General features: G+C 33.9%; 4 protein-coding genes across 5 annotated transcripts; 1 reads left to right on the top strand and 3 right to left on the bottom strand.

The window, feature by feature from the left end:
* Positions 1-1,327: 1,327 nt before the first annotated feature.
* On the top strand, positions 1,328-3,101 carry LOC123914565 (transcription repressor OFP5). Its single transcript, XM_045965765.1, has 2 exons — positions 1,328-2,347; positions 3,078-3,101. Exons 1-2 carry the CDS (start codon positions 1,328-1,330, stop codon positions 3,099-3,101), a joined length of 1,044 nt encoding a protein of 347 aa, XP_045821721.1.
* A 78-nt stretch (positions 3,102-3,179) lies between these two features.
* LOC123917687 (heat stress transcription factor A-4c) lies at positions 3,180-8,221 on the bottom strand. 2 transcript variants are annotated; one of them, XR_006812542.1, is made up of 3 exons: positions 7,313-8,221; positions 6,143-7,194; positions 3,180-5,579 (listed from the first exon to the last, which is right to left on the bottom strand). XR_006812542.1 is itself a non-coding variant. In XM_045969477.1 (2 exons), the coding sequence occupies exons 1-2, from the start codon at positions 7,523-7,525 to the stop codon at positions 6,202-6,204; spliced, it is 1,206 nt and encodes a 401-aa protein (XP_045825433.1). In that variant the 5' UTR covers positions 7,526-8,221; the 3' UTR covers positions 6,062-6,201. The 2 variants fall into 2 exon arrangements, 1 of the variants encoding a protein (XP_045825433.1); XM_045969477.1 differs by lacking the exon at positions 3,180-5,579 and having other exon boundaries at positions 6,062-7,194.
* Positions 8,222-9,537: 1,316 nt separating this feature from the next.
* LOC123917686 (pentatricopeptide repeat-containing protein At1g76280-like) lies at positions 9,538-16,916 on the bottom strand. Its single transcript, XM_045969475.1, has 13 exons — positions 16,510-16,916; positions 16,382-16,427; positions 16,096-16,271; positions 15,601-15,708; positions 15,111-15,296; positions 13,758-14,282; positions 13,296-13,391; positions 12,974-13,147; positions 12,001-12,225; positions 11,265-11,408; positions 10,978-11,166; positions 10,283-10,402; positions 9,538-10,153 (listed from the first exon to the last, which is right to left on the bottom strand). Exons 1-13 carry the CDS (start codon positions 16,597-16,599, stop codon positions 9,728-9,730), a joined length of 2,505 nt encoding a protein of 834 aa, XP_045825431.1. The 5' UTR covers positions 16,600-16,916; the 3' UTR covers positions 9,538-9,727.
* A 2,483-nt stretch (positions 16,917-19,399) lies between these two features.
* On the bottom strand, positions 19,400-20,552 carry LOC123916580 (disease resistance protein RPS5-like). Its single transcript, XM_045968060.1, has one exon. It carries the CDS (start codon positions 20,344-20,346, stop codon positions 19,600-19,602), a length of 747 nt encoding a protein of 248 aa, XP_045824016.1. The 5' UTR covers positions 20,347-20,552; the 3' UTR covers positions 19,400-19,599.
* Positions 20,553-22,978: the final 2,426 nt, after the last annotated feature.

Below are 22,978 nucleotides of genomic sequence, written 5' to 3'. Positions count from 1 at the left end.
TCATTACTATTCAAATAAACTGCAGTAATTTTCTAACCTCAAGGTAACAACAATCTTGAGCTCAAGGCTAAGGCTAAGGCTAAGTAGGAATTAGCTGTTTATGAAAATGATATGTCATGAGATACAGTTTCTAGTCATTATTGCTACAATAAAGTTACACACAACCTCTTCTATAGTTCTATGTCGGTGTCCTTCAGATAAGTCTCATACAGTTATGTTTGTTACAAAATATGTAAAAAAAATAGTCCCATATGTACTCTACAACTATAACTTGCTTCTTTTTGTCAAAAATAAAAAACTAACTTGCTTCCATTCCATTTTACCACATTCTTTCCAAATTTACTATAACATGAGATTAATTGATTCAATCAAATCACATCAAAATGTCGAGTAGGGATCCTCTCCATTTTCCAAAAGAAATAGAAATGTCCATTATTATAGTTTTGGAGTAAATCAAGTATATAATTGTACGTCTTTTAACAATTGTTGATATTATTTGAATATTTATACATCAAAACTTTAGTAATTGTAATGGAGAGGATCTCAACTCCAAAATGTCACTTTTATAGTTAGTTCATAAATATCTCCACAAATATCTACATGGCATAATTTGATTGGATGCATATATAAAAAAAAAATTACATTATCAGTGTATACAAAATTAAATCTTTATAATTCCCCATAATAATATTCTATAAAAATTGTTTTACATTTACGTATATGACAATATATGATGAGTTTTATTGGATCCCTATAAAACTAATTTTCTCTAATATTCCTAGGAATATAATCTACATTAACAATTTGCTAATTTGTAAAGCCAATATATTACTCTGTTTAGTGGGCCTAAGAAAGGGATTTGGATCAGCTGCAGTTATAAAAGCACACGGTTAGCCGCTATTTTAGATCTCAGCTGTTGATCTATAATCTGGTGACTCTAATTATACAACACAAATTTCTATAATTTCTCACAGTTTAAAATCTCGACCATTCATTTTAGATTGGACGGTTCTGATCAATTATTGCGTTAACGCAGTTACTGCATGGAATCTTGTTCCCTAAGAAAGAGGTCCCCTGATTGGCAGAAAATGATTTTTGGACTAGAAATGGAAAAGCAGAAAAAAGTGGGTAAAGTGGTCACAGAAACTTGGGGCGGGTATCTCTTTTGAAAACATAACATGGCATAGCATAAAAAAAACATCATTAAAAAACAAACACACATTCCTATTTAAAAACCTTTCACTAACTGCTATAACTCTCTTCTCACACCACAATTGTCCCTTGTTCTGCTCTTTCACTTCTCTTAAAACTCTCAAACATTAACCAAATGATGAAGTGGGGTGGAAGAAAATCTTCTTCAGCTTCTTCTTCTAAACATTCCTTCATCTCTCATGTATCTCCTTTTTCATGGCTATCAAAGTTCAAGCAAATGAAAATTGACTCGGACTCGAAGGCAAAACTTGAAAAGCGGAAGCAGAACACCCCATCTGAAAATAGTTCATCACAGTTTCCTTGTGGGAGCAGAGGAAAGTTTTATGGAGGTGGCGATGACGATGCTTTCTGGAGATTATCATTTGGTGAAGAGATTACTAATGAGCAAAAGAAGAAAAATGAAGATAATATGAAGCCTACTATGTACAATTTGGATACCAAAAGACATGGAAGAAGTAGAAGAAGAGAAGATAGAAAATTGCTGAATGAAACAAAGAGTACAAAGGAACTTGAATACTTAAAGAGGAGATATGAGAGAAAAGAACAAAGAGTTTTACAAGATAAGCTCTTGAAGTTAGAGAATGCAACAGAAGAAGCTGAATTTGCATCAAGCAAATGTAAATTCTTAGAAAAAGATGAGGTTCAATTTGAATCACCGAGTACCTACTTATTTTCTTCTTCTGTAGATGCTGAAAGTTCTGACCTTGGCCTTGGAAGTATAAGAGAAAATGGTGTGAAACAAAGTGAGGAGTTTAAAGCAAAGGATAACAAAAAAAGGGAATCAGTTCATGTGAGCAGAGAAATCCAGAGGAGGAAACCAAAGCACAGTTCGAAGGTAAGAGTGCATTCTCCAAGGATGGCTGCAAAAGTTGAAATATGCAAAATAAAGGCGATACAAGACAAAAAGAAAGCAAAACTAAAGATGAAGAAAGAAGAGGAAACAGAAGAAGGGTTAGATAGCTTTGCTGTTGTGAAGTGTTCTTTGGATCCACAACAAGATTTTAGAGATTCAATGATTGAGATGATCAAAGAGAAACAGATAAGTCAGCCAGAAGAAATGGAAGAGCTGTTAGCATGTTATTTGAGTTTGAATTCTAATGAATATCATGATCTCATTATCAAAGCTTTCCGGCAGGTATGGTTATGTATGAGCCAATCTAGTTTGTGTAATAAATCAGACAAGCAATGTTGTTACTATGACTAATAACTTCCAGTTAGAGTTGTAAATAATGGCTCTTGTTCTAGTTATAACTTATAATCTCTAATTTTAATTATGTTTCATTACTCTCTTCATATACTATGCACAAGAACAAGTTCTCCGTGCATGCAAATCCGGGCAGTACCAAGTTGTTTGCACTCAAAGCATGAATGCGTATGTTGTTGAAGTTAAGAGCCTAGGATGCTCGTAGTAGTAGGATTTAGCAATATCTTTATTCTTAAGCCAAAAGTCTAAAGCACTTGTGAGAAGTGAAAGCTATTGAGATTTCAAAAGTAGAATACATGAATAGTTTAAGTGTGTTTGAAACACATCAAAATCACAGTGAACCAGAAGCTACATATCTAAGCTTCCAAAAATTACAGTGGAAGAACTCTAAACCCGCGGTGCCGGCTGTCTAACACTCAACCAAACACACGCTAAGACATAATCTTGCAAGGCGTATCACAATTGTCTCGGATAAGGTTGCCCATACCATTTCCGATTCTCTAACTTTTAAAAAATAAAAAATAAATGATAAACAGCATGCAATTAATAAATATACTATGCATGGCTATTGACATAATCTAGAATATGGGAAAATTAATAAAAAAGAGTACTCTAATAAATATGATAGCTAAATTTAGAACTTTTATCCCATTCCTTGCAGATGCCAGACTCATCGCTTAATTAGGCTATGTTTGAATTGATTTACGAACAATTTATTAATGCATCTATAAGCATAAACAGTAGCAAAAGTGCTTAGGGCTTATGACTGGCCTATAGCTGTTTATACCTTATTTTTATTAGTTCTCTTGAGCAGCTTATCGAAGTGCCTTATAGCTTGTTGGATACTAATGTTCATCATGCTTCACTATCTTCAATAATCTTCCCTTCTTTGCTCTTCTCTCAACTATTATAATACAAAGACATGATACAAGTATCAAATATGATATGTATCTGATACAAGAGTGAAGTGAGTAAATCTAATTCAGTGTGTACCAAATAGTCCATTTGTCTCATTGGAAATTCTCCTGCATTTCCAAAGTATCAGAGTTAGAACTTAGTAGTAGTTTCCATCCTCAACTTTCTTTTCTTTTTATTTTTTACTAGCTATATACTTCTCAGAGATTGAAAAATGTTTATCAGAGTTAGATGGCAGGGGTGAACACAAAGAAAGATCCCAATGCAAGGAGATGAAAGACATAATAACAGGGTAGGGGTCCTCTCTATTTCTCAAAAGAAGTAGATACTAATTTTGAGTGTATAAAAGTTCAATTATACAAAATACATGTCATCATTTCCAAAAATATATACATTTATATACCAAAAACTTCAGTAATGGAACTCAATTTCTTTTGAAAAATGGATACGATTCCAACTCAGTGAGAAAGGCAACAAAGATGACAGTGGGATCTTGTTTACTTAAAAAAAATGATTTTTTATTAAATTAAGCTGAGCCCTTCGACATTCATTAAGACAATGCAAAATGGTTTCAGTGATTACCACATCTGCAACAGGACTGAACAATCAAATTGCATTGGCTGGAAGGATATCATGAAAAGCTAACCAAAAAAAGAAGTTAATATTTTCAGAAATCTGATGTCTCCAAATCACATATTCCCATAATCAAGATTGTGAGCCTTTGTGCTGTTGTAATTACATAGCCAATGGCGTACACTTCTGGCAGAGTGGCTACCAGACTGAATTTAACCAAATGCACAGTATGTTTCAAAATAAGAGTCATCAGCGGCTGAATGTTTTCAGGATTGACAATGGCTAAATCTTCAAAGTGGATATCACATTGTAGTAGATATCTTGAATGTCAATGAAGGGGGTAAGATTGCAGATGTAGTCAGTGTCTAACTACTTAGCAGTAGCATACAGAATGGAAACAACTCCAGTAAATGCCTTTTGACTTCATCAGTTGTGTTAGGCCATCAACATTATAATGCTTCAAAGCTTATTTATCATTGAAGCTAATGAAAACTTAAATATACCATTTTATCATTTTGGACATGTAGAGTGTAGACTATCACAGTCATACTATCCAAACTATTCAATATTAAAATATATTTAACCACCGAAGTTTCGCATGATCTGAATTGAGCATTAACAATATTTGAATAAGCGATTTACATCTAGTGGATAAAGGATATCTAATCCAGACAAGTCATGGCATATTTTGGTGACTTTAGAAAAACAATAAAAGCAAGAGGTGAGACTTAAAAGTAGAGAAAACTATAAAAAGGTCTGAGGCTTGAATCTGTAAAAGAGTAAAAAGACTAATTAAAAATAGTTCAGCTTCAAACCTGTCATACTCATTATGTCAAAGGAAGTTCAAAAGTTCAAAGTCTTCCATGACTTGATAATATTTCTAGAAATAAATAGAAATTAGCCACAGTTTCAAAGGTCATTATCTCAATCATGCCTTTTCTTGCTTTACAGTATCGGTGGGTGATCATCTCACAGTTGTTGGGCCTTCTAAAGGCAACCCAAGTTTAGACCTTCTGCTTAACTGTAAAGACATACAAAAGTAGAGCCATTGAAACATTCGTGGGTGACTAGGTGAATAAAAAAATCTGAATAAAAAAATCTGAATAAAAAAATGAATAAAAAATTTGACATGTATATAGACCACCCATTGCACTTGCAGCACTACTGTCTAAAATGAATAAAAAATTAAAATCTCAGAAAGACAGCTAAGCATCAGACAAGAAATGAAGCTGGGTTAAGAAAACACCTCTCTATAATCATATTAACATTAAATAGTGATTAATATCCACAAAACAAGTAAAGCCAACACTACTGTACTGCTGAATAGAGATTATATTCATCCTAGGAATAATTCCCAAAATCAGTTCCAGAAGCAGGAACATACAGTAGCATAATAAATGTCACATGTTAGTTACTTAAGAATCAAAATGTGATGTAATTATCTAAAGATCCTTGGGCCAAAGCCTGAGAGCTGAGATATTATGCAGAAACTCACGAAATATTCAAACTGTTCACAACAATGCACTTCAGTTACTAATGAAGTTACTTATATGGACATTCAAATAATAATTACCCCAACTCTTTTGTTATTTTGTTCTTATTTTCATACAAGAATAAATATTACCAAGAACCGCCAACCCAAAGCACCAGTAAGGCCTGAACCTGTAATAATTTCCTGCACAAGCAGAAATGAGTAAAACTCAAAGAAGCTCTGATAGCATGAAAGCAGCAGAGCTACCTTTTATATATAGATATATAGATAGATAATAGGGACTTTCATAATAACTGCACTAAGAAATCAAGGGAGTTTCAATGCACATACTCCGATAGTTGTATTCTTGAAAGAATAGAACAAAAAATAGCAAAATTATTCGAGGGATCACAATTCAGACGGTTAACAGAATATGATTTTAAAAAAAGCTCAGGTACTTAAGCCAAGCTTTTATAAAACAATATCAATTTCTCAAGTTTTTAACTTGTTCTTTTGTTTAAGAACAGTTTAGAGTGGTTTCCAGATCAGTTCGGTTTTCAGTAAAATTTTGAACAGTCCTAACTACATGGTGTGGTTTGCATTTTAAGACCTTGAACCATATCGCAATTCAGTACAGGTAGGTTTGACATAATAGCACTAAACGATAAAAGAGTAGCATAATCATCTAAAAAACAATGGAAGATAATAACATTCATCTCACTCAAAATATGGAATATGTATTTACTGAAGACAAAAACGATGCATACCAAGATTTATTACATGTAAATTGTGAGGCATCACAACCAGAATAAATTATAAATAGCTACTAAATTTTCTCTACTTGACCAACATTCCCCATTTGTTCTGGAAGATTATTTCCTTTCCGCATATTCCACCAAAATCTTCCGTGATCACCAGGTTTTCCTTCATTTTTTCTGCTATTATTATCCTTTCTTTCGGATTGTACTTCCTGTGCTTCTGATGCACCAGGATCCTCTGTCAAGAACTGTTCCCAAAATACATCATTAACCCCAGTTGCTGCAGTGGTGATACCCACTGGTTGTTCTTTTGATGCAACGGTCTCAGGAGCAGCAGCAGCTGGTTCAGCGTTCATGTCAATTTCAGGTGACTTAGGTCGAACTTCAACATCTATTTGCCGACAAGATATAGACAAACTATCAGCACAGCTTGTAGATTCATCAAAATCAATGTTTGAATGAGTGTGAACCAGGCTGTCGGCAACTTCCTGCGCAATAATCTCCCAAAATAACACGGATGACTCAAGTTGATCCAATCTCTCTGTGTTTAATGTCAAAATAGAGGAACCCTCTGCATTTTCTCCGGTCAAAGCTACAGAAGTTTCCATAGCATCTTCAACGCTAGCTTCATTATTAACACAGCCACTTCTCGCTGGCAACCTTCGTTTTCTATCCATTGTTTCTGTCAGTGACAAGAGACTTACAGCATTCACAGGCTTCTGCAGTACTTGAGAAACAGAAGACACCATCTTCTGTTGCTTTTGCTCCAACTTCTCCAACCGATCTTTCGAGCAATGAATTTGAATCTCATATGTTTGAAACTCATGTTGGTATCTCTTTATCTCTGTAACAAGTTGTTCTCTGTCTTGTTTCAGCTTCTCTATTTCATCATTCAAATTTTGCCTTTCAGACTCTGATAAAGGCGTTTGTGCTTGAAGATTATGCAGAGAATGGCTATGAACCGGCTTCCGTCTATGAATATTCTTCAAAAGATGTGGTTGCCCCTTTATAAAATCGTCATTGGCAAACTCCCATTGTTCTGGATCAACTTTCCTAAATCCCTGCATATACAATACTACAAATCAGTTCAAGTAACCAAAAATCAGAACGAGGAAATCGAATAAACACGAAATGACAATTGACATCAACAATTACAACAATAAAAGCAAATTTACTTACATATGTATTCAGCTGCCTGATAAAACTGGAGAAGTTATTGTGCTTAAAGAATCTAGGAAGCAAAACCCTTGCAAATTCTGGAGGATTCCATACAACAAAACTTTTGTTACTCATACTCCACGAAACGATAGGATCCGAGGAAGGATCATCCACCATCTCATAAGTCTTTGCCAGAAAAGGAGGCAAGGAACTTGAACTTCCAGCTTCATCCATCAGTCAAACCCCAATTCCCAACTCAAAAATCTCACCTTCCCAACCCAAAACCTAATAAATTCACAATCTTTCAAAACAAACCAAACCCCGAATCACCTAATATATTCTAGAACAACCCACAAATTAAAAACAAAAAAAAATCCTTTTTTTTCAATCCCAAACTTAACCTAGACAAAACCCCAAAAAAACCCTAATAGCCAATAATTAAAAAACAGCGTAACCTAATAAGAAAGAAGAAAATTCCACAACCCTAAAAATCAACAAGATCAAACAGCAGATAGGTAAAAGTTCATTTTCTTTCTACATACACCAAAAAAGCTTAGACAAATCATAAAGCATCGTAGGTTACACTGTGAGAATAAAAGTAACGTATTAATTTGGTCTCCCTTAACGAAGAAACTTGGACGTAAAGCAACAATAATTGAAAAATAAGAAGATTCAACAGAAGAAGAAGAAGAAGAATAAAAATGAACGGCGTTGGATGTTTAGAGGTGAAAGAGAGATTGAAATTTGAGATGAAGAGAGAAAGAAAAATGAAGTTTGATTGGAATATGAATGAATGATTGGGTTCGTCGTTGAAACGCGTAGATAATGTTAGTAAATTCTTCTACACAGACTTTTCTCTTTTGCGTAACATTCTTCGTGAGGGAAGGTCAACGTATTGTTGATTTTTGCCAAAAATACTTTCTTTTTTTTATGTTAATTTTTGCCAAAAACAATACTACTATAACATAAAATATCTAAATAAAAATTTATGGTAAGAGGACGGTGTTCATTATAAAACAAGAAGACTTTAGATTTATTAATAGCACTAGTGGAGCTCCAACCCGACTTCCTAAATTCAAGACGGTAGAAATATCATATTTTATAGGTTGGAGTTGAGTTCAAACTCTGAAACTCAATTTATTCATTAGTCATTAAACTACTTTGACCAAAAGTAAAATATATTTGTATCAATGGTGTAAAAAAGTTTATTGTGCCAAAACAAATTATACCCATCAATGAGAATGAAAAGGCGAGCATAAAATTAAGCAACCGACAGAACATGGGTGTTCTTTTGGGTTGTTTTTATCGTCGAAGGTGAGTTTAGTTTGCTGATTGTTTGGAGAAAATCATGGGTGTTATGTTTTATTTTTTTTATCTTGAATAATTAACGGAAAATAAATGGTGTCAACCACAAGAGAGGTTAGTGTTGAATAGGAAAATAGAAGAGGTGAGTTATATTTTCGATGATTTCATAAGAGGTGAGTGTAATTTTCCTTAAAATAAATAAGGGTCATGCAAAATAAGGCACTGTTTAGCATTCCAATAAATAAAAGTGAAATGGTTTGGGTGATTGTTCTCCCCCGTTTGTGTGCATGGGTCAAGTATGTGTTGACTGTGGTAAGAAAAAAGAGATGGTGTGTGCTTAGTAAGACATAGCGGTGTAAATAGGAAAAGAAAAACTGCTCACTCAGCCCAGGTTGACCCAAACTTTGAGCAAATGGGTCAAATTTGGAGTTTAGAAAACTTCCAAAATGATCAAAACTTGTCCCATGATTATTCTTGTAATAATTTTTGGGAGTTACTTTTGCCGCCCTACTGGTTACTCAAATATTGTCCGCTACTTAAGTAGCGGATGACATTTTTTTCTCAAAATTTCTGATTTTTACACATCCTCTACTTAAGTAGCGGCGGATGTGTAAAAATAGGGCGTGCGAGTAACCAGTAGGGTGGCAAAAGTAGCTCCCTAATTTTTTTACTCTTGTACAGAGCTAGAGAAATGAAGAAATGGTATGATATTGTGTATGCATTGTGTCTACCCAATAGTGAAAAACCCTCCAACCATTTTATGTAGGCTTCCCTTTGAAAAAACTAACACTTAATGACATAATCTTATTGAATACTCCCTCCGTCCCAAAATATAAGCAAAAAGTGGTCAACCAAAGTGGATGTATTTGGTTAAAAATTTAGTCCAAATACATTCATTTTTGTTGACCACTTTTTGCTTATATTTTGGGACGGAGGGAGTATTATACAAAGTCCAATCCCCAATAAATATGTTATCGTAACCATCAAACAATTTTATCTGAGCATCTCCAAAGCCTTGGTCTCTATTTTGAAAAACTTGGTCTGGTCTGGGCTTGACGTAGACTAAACTGTAGGCCCTGTTGGTCGGCCTGACCTATTCTCGTCCCTATCCATAGAGCTCAGGCTCACAAATCACAATTGCTCTCCTCTTACGGAACCAGATGCTAACCTCTTTTGGAACCGTGACTCGAGTCTTTTAGCCCATAGGCTTTGATCAGCTGACGCACATATTGGAAAACCAATTATGGCACACCATCTTAAATTCAACAACCCTATGGCAACTTCATCTTCAGAATCTTCAAATAATTTATAAAGGTGTGACTCAGAAGCCAAATCTTCATCAAGGATGAATTCATCCACAAAACATTTCCTCTCATTAAGTATGTTTCCATCTTCAGACATCATCCGCAAACTTAAAACTTGCAATGCTTCAATTGCTGTATTTTGAAAACCGGAGTTTACATATGCAGAGAAGACATAGCCGCATGTTGTTAGATTAGGTTGAACTTTTTCTTGGTGCATAAACTCCACAATATACTCAATTACATCAATCCTTCCCTAAATCATGGAAAAAAATCCTTCATAAATAGAAGTACATCAAGTTTGCAGCATAATTTATTTTACTTGGATACACATTCTAAATTTCCTTCATAAATAGAAGAAAGTAAGCTCAGAAAGATGAAATACCTTGTAACATGCTTCACGGAGAAATGTGTTAAATAGCAGTACATCAAATTTGATACCATCCAATTTGATTCTTTCCAGAACACTCAAGGCTTCATTAAAATTCTCATCTTCCAACAAAATCTGATGTAAACAAGTTCAGTATCAAGTTGGATGCAAAAAACCTCGAACAAAAAATTTAGTAATAGTAAGACTGATTTCGTGGCAACACGTCAATAACAAATATAGATATCAAAATATGCATTTTGCAACAATCAGCAGCAAGAAAACAGCTTTTAAAGTCAATGCTTTAGAGTTTATGCACCAGCCATTACTTGAGATAATAGCAAGCTAATGAGTTAGTTACAAGTAGTTCTGTCTGGAGTTGCAGGATAAAATGTTTTAAATATCTGATGCCGAGTATGATGAAGTTAACGAGAGAACATGTCATCATATTTTATTTAATGAAACCACTAATTCTTCACAAATTTAGTAAATAATATGAAAATAATGTACGGGTAGAACTATGAAATTTAAATGCATGTATTTGTTACTTCAGGTAGGCTACTATATTCATGGAAGGGGATTAAGAAGTTCAAGAGTTACTATAAAATCATAAATCTGCACAATTGACTCTATTCGTATAAAGCAAGTAAACTGCAAAAGCTTTGGCAAAAGGATAATAACTGAGTGCACTATAGAGGTTAAACAGGAAGAACCTTAATGAGAGCAGTATATGTACAAGCCACTGGACAAAACCCTTCCCGTATCATCATTGAAATCAACAAAGAAGCAGATATATAACTTCTGATGATGCTACAACAGTCTATCATTATATTGTATGTAGTGGAATCAGGGTGGTAGCCACACAACTTCATCTTCTTGAAAATTTCAATTGCCATGTGGCTCTGCATATTTGGCACAAAATATCATATTCCAAACAGACATGCATAATAGAGAAGCAATGATGTCAAAATAGAGAAGTAACGATGTACGAGTCACTTACTTCTTGGGCTTCAACAAGGTAATGTAACACTATGTTGTACATATCAGTTCCTAATGAAGGGTTACTATATATGAAAAGATTCTCTGCCACATGTAAATATTGGACCAGCTCTCTTATCATCCCTACTTCTCCAAGGGATTTCAACTGAAAAGAACCAAAAGATACAGCCAAGTGAGCTTTGCAACCACTGAAACATTATATATTAGCATTTTAGCTGGCCCTTTTATTAGTATGCTTTTGCACAAATGCGCGTGTTTTTTTTTTTTTTTTATCTGCAAAATGGGTTTTGCCAAGGGTAGAACACACACAAATGCGCGTGTATGTGTAGTGCAAAGATGAAAAATCGACAAGCCCAACAACCTATGTGGGCCAGGTTAAGTAAACTAGGCCTTTTATTTGTTAGAATTTGTTAGTCAGAATAAAATATATAGAATCTGGACTGTAGAGGAGAGGAGTTTGTTTGTTAATTGTCGGTTTGGAGGAAAGACTGGGCTCTCAAAATAAATAAATAAATAAATAAACGGTTGTAGAACAAAGAGTGGTCTAACAAATCCACACTCTGGTAAAAACATATTTTCAAATCATTTGAATCCCAGGACATGACAATGACTATTCAATCGAATACCCTCATTTCAAGCACACGTTTAGGTTCTTCATAGATTCTAGTTGAAGGAATTCCACATCACATTGCATCATCCTTAAATTATGCACAAACTGGAAATGTTACAGAACTTACTATATTTTTCAATGAAAGATGACTATGCTGAAAGCCATTATTTGCCATATCCCTTTCTATAGCCTTTATTCTTTTAGCAGCATTCTCCTGTCGCATATTACTGTCTTCATACGGGGCATTAACAATACCAAATAATGAAAACAGAAGCTCGTATGTTCTCATATCAGGTAAAAGTTTTATTTTCCTCATCTTTGCTAACACTCGCAAAGCACGCTCAGGTTGATTCTGCAAATTTTGATTAGATAAATAAAATGTAAGCCATTATAAGCGCAGAAATACAAGAGTAAAAAAACTTTGGCAATAGAAGAGGAATTTGGCAGAGATAGTTCACTTTTAAATTCAGTCTCTCAACCTAATTGGCGTTTTCCCATGCAGCGTATTGATGAAATGAATGGAAACTGAGCATGTCATTACAACAAATCCAAACCAAACAAACAGTAACCAACAACATACAACAACACCCAAGCCTTATGTCACTGAGTGGGGCCGGCTACATGGATCAAACAATGCCATAATGTTCTGTCATATATCCCCATCCAACTCATTAATCTCTAAATCTTTCTTAATAGTTTCTCTTATAGTTTTTCTAGGTCTTCCTCTGCCCCTCAAGTGGTTTGACTACCCTCCATCTGGTCTACTCAACTTACTACAGAATCTACACATCTTATCTCTATGCCTAACCCACCACCTAAGCTGAGTTTCCATCATCTTTTCCATGATAAGTGCTACCCCCAACAATATCCATTTGTTTCACGTGTCCTAATTTATTAAACGGCCTACTAGAAATTTTGTTTCACGGGTCCCAACAATATCCATTTGTTTCACGACTCACATATTTAAGGGTTTCTCTATGGTCCTCTCTCAACATGACACGTCAAATTTAGCTATTTTGATTCTTTAGGTAAATTGATGTTAGTCTTGCAAAAATGATAAAAGACAGAATTTTGTTTTGAAGCTTCATAATTGAGCTTACCAGTGCATCACATGAAGCAAGCAAAGCATTATAAGGATGTGGATACAAGCATTCAGAAATTTGATTCAGCAAAGACTCTGCTAAATCTAACTGTAGTTCTCTGCTGAAAGTAACTGAAAGTGTAGCTAGAGTTGAATCGTATAGCTTCAAATTCTCCTGTTGCATTATTTTTAACTACAAATCATATGAAAATAGTGTTGGTCCACAAAAAATTTATTATATTATAAAAAGGGGAAAACAGATGCAAGGTCATAAAGTTCTGCGTCAACCTATATTATATTATAGCAAATCCAAGTTAACACAACATTGTAATAGAACTCACTATTCTCATGGCATCCCCAAAACTTCTTTGAGAAACAATTGCTCTAATAATTCCATCATATGTATGGCTGGACGGCTGCAAACCAAGATTTTGCATCTGAACAGAGAAGGGGCCTTCAATATGTTAGAAGACAGTAATTTAATGTTATTGTATATTACTATTATACTTTAATAAATGCATGAATTACATTTATGCTGAAAACAAATTAAGAAAGGAGAATATAGTAAGACAGCTTCATTGATATTCATATATCATTTAGAATCAACAGATATAAGCTTTCAATAATGAAAATCTTAAGAGGTCCAACTTCTGAACATTTGAGATGTGATATGATATGGCAGTGTAGATGTAGAGAACCTTCTCATGATTACAAAATTTGGAAGAGGAAATTATCAATTCTGCAAATCTGGTATAACATAAGAGTATAACAAATAACATTTAACAGCTTACTCGAATGTCTACCTGTAATATAAGCTTCCATGCAAGCATATAATTTTTTTCTTTTGCACACCCATGTATTATATCATTAAAAGACCACCTAAGAACCTTCATAAGCAGTGAGTGTTTTTGTCCATTCAGCCCATTTGTTTCAGCACATTTAGCTTTTCTATTATCCATACAAATAACTTGCTGCTCCGTACTTGCAGAAATAGTGTCTGATAAATACATAGGAGGAGCGAGTATACAAGAGTCACGTTTGTTATTCCTCAGGTCCAATATGGTTGAGCCTAGCCCGTCATTTGAAGGAACAGGGATGTCCAATCTAGTAGAATACAACTTCCCATAAACCGTCCTACCAATGGAAATATTTCCCTTCATGGCTAATGACACCATTTGTTGTAGTGTTCTATACGCAGATTGTAGATCTCCTAACCTTGTAAATGACCAGATGAATTTACGCAGAGAAATGACACTCACACTGTAAACTTTAATATACTCCTGCCAAATCATATGGACTGCGGGCAAGTTTTTGTGTAAAACTGCAAGCTGAGAAACAGGGTAAGACAAATGATAGTAGCCACATAAAAAGCATAAAAAATAAGACATCACATTCAAACATAGAAACACGTTATCACAAAATAGCTAATGCAATAAATTAATCATGTTGTGGTGCTATTTGATTCCAGACCATTTGAGTCATAAAAGTTGGCAATACATAGTTTCATTTTCTGATTCCATTTGTCTTAAAATCCACCATCAGTGGACAAATGGATTGTTGAAAAAAGAATACAAATGAGATAGCAATGATAACAAGCCAACAAGATTCAATTTACTGGACTTCCTTCTTTCTCTCTGTTTAAGACTAAGGAGAAAAGCACAAAAACTGATGGAAACTCCAGTCAAAGAATATACCACAGTGGTGTTTTCCCATCCTATGAATAGATAATCATTTTATTTAATAAATTTTATGGTAATGAAAATTGGCTTTAAGAAATAATTTAAAACTAGCACCCATAAGAACAAGCATCTAAGTCCAGACCAAGTGATTCGTAATTACACATTGAATCGCATATTCATAATTTCATAAACATGAATGTTCTTTCATATTTAACAAGGACCCATTGGTTTTAGAAAACTCTTTCTTGTTTTTATAGTTTAGCTCAGAAAAAAAAAATGCAAACAACTTTTATTGTTTTCACTGTTTTGGTATTTTGTAGTTTTTGTAATTAAAACTGCAACAGGAAATGGGAACAAAAAAAAAATGAAAACCACGAAGACTGTAATCTTTCAAACATTACAACATCAAGGTATAAACTATACTTATCTCAAACAGCAATAATTTTTCTTGAAAAATAATAGTTTTTATATGCACACCTTGAGAAGTGCAGTATATGTAACTTCACTCGTTCCCATCATCTGCTTTTTCATCAAGTCCAAACATTTTGTTGCTTGAATAAAATTCTGATTTTTTGTGCAGGAGCTTAAAATACTATTGTACAGTGGAAGAACTGGATAGAAGAAACGCCGACTTTCTCCAAGAAAATCCATGATACTAAAGGCCTGAACAAAGTGCAACAAGAAGACAAGACTAAAGTAAAATTCTTGCAGCTAAGGTAAAGGCGATTCACTATTCACTGCCTCATAAACATGACTTACATGCAATTCAATGCTACCACAAAAATAGCAATATGCAATTGTGTTTTCAGAAAAATGTATTAGTTTTTTTCTTCAAGATATAATTTCCCTGAAAATGTAATGGACCTATTCAATGTAACCTTCCCCTCTCTTGATTAAGAAAGCTAAAAGAAAGGAAGGAAAAGAAACTATATTCTCAACTATACTATTTCTGAAACTAGTAGTTTACCTCTTCGGTGTAAACACCTTTACAAAGGGCCCGCATCATAAGAGATGAGCATGTGTTATCTATGCTAATTCCTTTTAACTCCATTAATCTCCATATCTCCATAGCAAACTACAGCAATTCAAAAAGAGAAGGAATATATTTCAAAACTTGAAATAATTTTTTACGCTTTCAACCCATGCACAAAAGAACATAGAGTTGATATTTGCTAATTGTAACCTATGAAACACAGACACTCCTCAGATTAGCCATGCCCCGTGTCGGACACGTGTCAGACACCAATATGACACCGACACTTGTGATTACACTTAATTGTGTCATTTTCTCAAATTATTATCAGTGTCAACGTGTCAGTGTCCGTGCTTCATAGATTGTAACTAAGCAGTGTAGATATAATTTATTATAGTGTAGACCTACTCAGTTTATGATCATAGTGGAGCTAGCTAGTATTCATTCAACATATTTATTTTTGGTTAGCATCTGAATTAGCATACATACCAGTGGATCAGAGGATTGTACACAGTACTTAAAAATATTAACAAAATCATTGGCCGATGACAATGAGTGGCTTGTGTGACCAAAATCCAGAAGTAAGTGTGAAGCCTTTTTTCTGTCACCGGAGCGGAGTGCCTTGAGGATTAACGATGCTGCCGACGATTCAATAAACTCAGGACCTAGTACATTGTTTAATGTGCATCATCATTATCATAATACAAGCAACATTATAAAATCAAAATAGAATTAAATTATTGAGTTGTAACTGAATCGTTAGGTGATTGATTACCTATCGTTGTGGTGGTGATATTTCGATAGAATTGAATTGCAGGTTTCTACGATGAAATGAGATTGAAGCGTTAGGAAATAATACAATATGAAAAGACAAATAGATACATAGATAAGACGCATACATACATGGACATGTTGATGATGATGATGCCACTTTGATTTACAAGTTGAAATTGAGCGCCGAGCAACACTTGCTCTGACTCTGAGTCTATGCATAGTTTCAGAAAGTGTTTTAAAACCTAGACCGGTCGGGCCGAGAACCAGTCGAGTCGGTGGATCCGGGCCGGGCTCCACATTTGTTTAACATCAAAATAACATCTGTCGAACCAAATTAAAGAAGGAGAAGGCTATTATATTGTTAATTGTGGCCAATGAGCGTAACAGAGGAGAGGATAGCTGCGATGTGGCGGAGCAGAGTTCAGTCGCGGCGGCCAATTGGTGGTGTATTCTCTCAATATTCGCTCCACACTCACTACAATTTTTTGTTTTTAGCTTTTTACAAAAAAAAAAAAAAAAAAAAAAACCCCACATCCATCAAAAATCATTTGAGTTTGGGTTTTTAAATATGACTCACTTTATATTTTATTATACTCATTCAGTTTTTTTTATAAGAAATTTTTAATTTTTCAGATTTTTTTTTTTATAATGTTGGCAATGAAGATCGAACCTAGGACTTCATGCATACTACCCAAATCTCTCATTACTAGACCAAATCTAGTGGCTTTAATTTTCCAGATTTATGTATGACAGTGTGCAGGTCAGTTAAAACACGGTACTAAGTAGGGGTGGCAAAACGGGTCAGGCCCGCCGGGCCGACCCGTCCGCCCCGTTTTTTGGCGGGCCGGGCTGAGATTTTCGGCTCGCTACCTTAAGGTGGCCCCGCCCGCCCCCGCCTAACCCGCCTAAAAAATGGGGCGGGGCGGGTTAGCCCGCGGGCTTTTTAATTTTTTTATAATTTTTTGCTTTAATTGAAAATTGGGCTTGGAATGAAAGCCCAAATCTCAATCCAATCCAATGTTCTCTCATATAAAACTTCACTTCCACCGTATGCTCCCTTCTTCCAAAATTAGGTTTCATTCATTTCATCCGCCGTTTTCTCCCTTCTTCCACTTCGCCCCGTGATACCTAATCCACTCCACCGTCGTTCTATTCCATCAAGCCACCGCTTTTGTTTTGTTCTTCTTCCTTCTCCCTTCTGTCACTACGACATCAACTGAAGCATCATATGTTTATGACATAGATGATGATGAAGATAATTGATGAAGTGTTTGTGATGGAGAACTTTTGAGATTGATTAATTGCTGCTAGTTTTTTATGTTTTGTGTCCCTGAATTTCCTTAACTATGTTGTGGTCTTTGACTTTTTGGTATTGACATAGTTGTAATTTTTTGAGCCATGTTTTGGTGGAACTGGATGCATCACAGGCTGTTTGCTTGTTTCAAATGGGAATTATCACTTGCTAGTATTTATCCTTTTATCTTATATTATAATGAAGTATTTATTAACTTAGTTGATGTTTCTATTAGTTTAATTAAGGATAATTGTAAGAAATTACTTATTAACGTTTCTTGTAGTATTTTTTTTAACATCAACTAGGAGGTACGAATTGTGAAGTTATAATTCAAATAGTTAAAAAAAAAAAGTATTTGGCGGGCCGGCCCGCCAACCCGCCAACCCGCCAATAAACGGGCGGGCTTGAGTTGTTGAGCCCGAACACCTAAGTTGCTCCGCCCCGCCCCGCCCCACTTTTGGGCGGGCTTAAACGGGGCGGGCCTAAACGGGGCGGGCATGCCCACTTTGCCACCCCTAGTACTAAGGTATGGATATTTATGGTATAAGGTGGATAAGTGGAATGATCGGAGTTCAAACCAACTGAGGTCCGGCATATATAATGAAATATCCCACCAACTGAATTAAGTTCGCGGGGACAAAATATTATAACATTTCATTCATAATATATACAATAATAATGTATTATATATGTAATGTGTTATTTTATTTTATCTTATCGTATCTTATCTTAATTTTAATTTTATCTTAATCTTAATATTAATCTTATATTAATCGAAATTTTTAAAAAAAAAAATAATTGCAGTCATACTTATTACATTATATGAATCTCTCTTGTAAAAGTTTAATTTTTTTTAAGAAGAGGTGAATTAAATATAAATTTTTTTAGTTTTTTTGAACACAAACAATTTATCTTAGGTTAAAAATTTCAAAATTTTTATGTGAGATGTTGTTTTATAATATTATAAATATGAATACAAAAAATCATTAAAAAATGTGAAAGTACATAAGAGTTTGATTAAAAATATGAATCAAAAATTGTGATAGAAAATATTTGAAGATCAAAAGTTGCTAAAAAAAAGTTTATAGGGATTAAAAACAAAATTGAAGATATTTATAGGGATAAAAAACTTATTTAACTTTTTTTTTTTAAGCAAAAACTTATTTAACCTTAAAAACAATCTTTTACACGAACAAAGCACTTGGCAACTGTTAGTCTCTCCAACATGATAATATCCAAACATATGTGCATGTTTGAACTTCAGATTTTCTTCACCTCTGCTTCAAAAGCTCTAGTTGGAAGAGAATCATGTCATGTTTTTAATAACTGTATCAATTTATGATCAGCAATATTTTGCAACCATTATGATCTTCACCAAAAGGGATACCAATTTCACCTAAATCAAGTCTACCATGAAGATCATACAATACAACTAGGACTTTTTGTATCTCCTTCATCTTACCACACAGAAGAACAACTTTTTCTACAATTGTCATTCTTTTGTTATTACCAAAACACCTGCAATAAATTTATTCAGCTAGATTTGCCTTATCATAAAAAATCAGACCTATTGAATCACCAATCTTTTATATTATAAGCTTGTATACACAAGCAAACCCTAATTTGTTTTCCCAATTTTTTCTCTATTTTATCTTGCAATTTTTATTAAAAAATAATACAATTTTGTCTTGACTATGGAGTATTATATGATGGTCCACTGAATACTAATATTATATGATGATAGTAAATCATGACAGTTTTTATTATCTGAACTGAATTCATATCTTAGATTACAAGCACAATCATTTGACATAAACGAAAATAAATAATCTTAGTTCATTTGCACCAACAAAAGCACTTACCAACCTATAATAATCTCTCCAACATGGTGTTTTCCAAACAATGTGTTGGACTTCAGATTATTTTCACCTCACTCTGCTTCTAACACTAGTTGGAAGAGAATCATGTAATATATTTGATATCTGTATCAATTTATGAACCTTTATTTGTTCGGATAAAACTTGTACACTTGTTGATGTGACCAATATCTTACAACCATTGTGATCATCACCAAAGGGGATACCAATCTCACCAAACTCAAGTCTACCATGAACATCATGTAGTACAACTAGAACTGGTTGCAACTCTTTCATCTTAGCACACAAAAGTGCAGCTCTTTCTGCAGTTGATATCCTTTTGTTATTACCAAATTTCCACCAAGTTGATTTAACTACAACACCTTTATCATCAAAATTCAGACCTATTGCCTCACCAATTTGTGCCTGAATCTTAGTAATATCCGGCTTCTTTGTCACATTTGTTGTGATAATCTCTTGGAACAATTGATCTCTCTCGGCTCTTCTTATAGCTGTTTTTGCAAAATGCTCGACTCTTTTAACTGACCCACATAATCCAATTATATTTTCTCCTTGGTCTCTTACTCTCAGTGCATCCATAATTTGTAGCTTAACCTTATCATCGGTGCTGGGAATATACATGTCCCCCAAATCCATCCCAGCTTCCAATTGAAACTCATAATGGTCATACTTCTTTTTTTCTTTCTTTTTCATAACAATCATACGTATACACCATAATAATTGTACAACAAGTAACAACACAATTATTATCATTTTAATAATATTATCACTGCAACTAAATAAGTGCTGAGACATGCGAAAGCTTCATTTCACCAAAACTTCAATTTACATATAAATAAGTGTGTGTGGGGGTGGGGTGGGGGGCAATGGAAACAGGTTCCTTGTTCAAGACTTCCACTTGCCATTGTTTTTCAGTTTTTTGTTTACTTTCAAGTTGCCATTGTTGACTAGACTTAGAATAAATATAGAAATTAGGGTCATGTTAACATTTTCTTAGAAATTAACTGGACAAAATTAGGTAGACAGGTGATATTTGGTACTCCCTCCGTTTATTTTTAATTGTCCATTTACGTCGGATTTAGTGTTTTTATTTAATTGTCCATTTGATATTTTAATAGTACGATTTGTCAATTATACTCTTTGTAAATTACTCTTATTTTTTCAATAAAATTAATTAATTATATTTGGAAAACTAAAGTTTTTATTTTTATTTTTTTGGTACATAACATATTAATTTTATTTTTTTTACATAATATATTAAATTTATTGGAAAGAGAATTATGTGCAAAAAAAATAAGAATTTATTGGTGGATTAAAATTATGGTATAATAATAAGATAAGGTGCAAAAATACAGTTTTTTAATTTTGTGTTATTATTCTAAGTGGACACCTATAAAAAAGGTGAAGGAGTAATATTTTACGAGAAAAAATTATTAAAGCAATCTAAAATACTACTTTCTCCCAACCCCTGAATTCCGCCACTTTACCCAAAATGACAAGGACTATGAAGCACAGACATCTCTATGATTAGGCGTGTCGCGGTGTTCGGCATGTGTTAGTGTCTGACACTCGTATGATATTCCTGCGACACGTGTTGGATAACTTAGACTGGTGCCCAAAAAAAACTCAATTTTAACACTCCTTTGATCGGTGTCCGACACCTGTAAGACACTCGTACGACACGTGTCGGACAAGTGTCCCCAAATTTTTTTTTCTTCTTTGCTTATAACTCTCCTTAGGCACTATCACACATATCTACAAGAGTTAAAGATGTGTCAAAACAACAATATTGGTCAATGAGGGATTGAAGAAATTACATTTTGATTACAATATTTTTAAGTTTTTCAATAGTAGATGGATAAAAAAAAAGTAAAATACTATAATATCTTGTTTTAAAACTTCTTTTAATAAATAAATTATTCAACTTAGATTTACATGTCGCGGTGTTCGTATCGAAGTTTGTGCTTCATAGGTCAAGGACGAACTTTCTTCAAGACGGTAATATTTGCTTCAAGACGAACTTTCTGTCAATTTGATCGGAAATTTCCGTAAGGATTGTTATGTGTCTGTGAGGATTGCTCGGAACTTTCTTTAGGAAATACTTTTCTTTTTTGTTTTCTTTTTCTTTAGCCTTTGTAGCTTAAAAAACTATTTTCTTGTTATAAGTAATTAAATAAATCATCAAATTAAGGTGAAAGAGATGTTTCACTATTAATGTTGAAATATTCATGGATAATGTCAACTTAAAATAGTAATGTAAAATTATCAATGTAAATTGTCAACTTGCAATAGTAAATCTAAGTTAATGTATTCATAATTTTAGTAGTATAAATACCACCCTTTGGATCATGTAAAAGACACCCTTGAGAGCAACAAGTAATCTCATAAAACTTCTCCATTCTCTCCATTCTCTTCATTAGTATAATATATATTTATAGTATTATAACTACATTAGTAATTTATATCATTATATTAGTCCTTTAAGAATACTTAAATATTTGATTTTCTCAACACGTTATCAGCACGATCGTTTCTATCGGAAGTGATTTACCACCACTAGGTCAGACATGGAACATGTCAAAGACATTTGCATCCCGGACAGTGGAACTACCCACACGATCCTCAAAAGTAAGAAATATTTCAATGATTTAAATTCTACTAAAGGTGTGATAAATACTATCTTAGGACCTGCTGATTTAATAGAAGGGACAGGTAATGCTATGTTCATGTTACCAAATGGAACAAAATTTGTCATTAATGATGCTTTATATTCTCCTAAATCAAAGAGAAATTTGTTGAGTTTTAATGACATATATCGTCAAGGGTTTGACACTGAAACTGTAACTGAAGGCAATATGAAATATATTAATATTACTACTAATGTTTCTGGAAAGAAGAAAACCTTAGAAAAGCTACCAAAATTGCCTTCGGGATTACATTATACATATATACATAAAATTGAATGTAATTTGGTAGTAAAAGAAGACCCCAAAACTATGATTTTATGGCATGACCGTTTAGGTCACCCTGGCTCAACAATGATGCGAAAAATAATTGAAAGTACTCATGGTCATCCTTTGAAAGGTTTAAAGTTTACAAAAGAGGATAAACCATGTGAAGCCTGTTCTCTTGGAAAACTAATAACAAAACATTCACCAGGCAAAATTCATACAGAATCACCTGCATTTCTTGAAAGGATTCAAGGTGATATATGTGGACCTATCCATCCACCGTCTGGACCATTCAGATATTTTATGGTATTAATTGATGCATCTAGTAGATGGTCGTATGTTTGTTTATTGTCAAGTCGTGATATGGCATTTGCAAAATTTCTTGCACAAATAATTAAATTAAGAGCACAATTTCCTGATTATACTATAAAGAAAATTAGACTTGACAATGCTGGTGAATTTACATCAGAATCATT

Source organism: Trifolium pratense, linkage group LG3 (assembly GCF_020283565.1).
Source record: "Trifolium pratense cultivar HEN17-A07 linkage group LG3, ARS_RC_1.1, whole genome shotgun sequence".
NCBI classification, from domain to species: Eukaryota; Viridiplantae; Streptophyta; class Magnoliopsida; order Fabales; family Fabaceae; genus Trifolium; species Trifolium pratense.
Note: the sequence above shows the minus strand (reverse complement) of the source record. Positions and strands in the feature narration are given on the sequence as shown.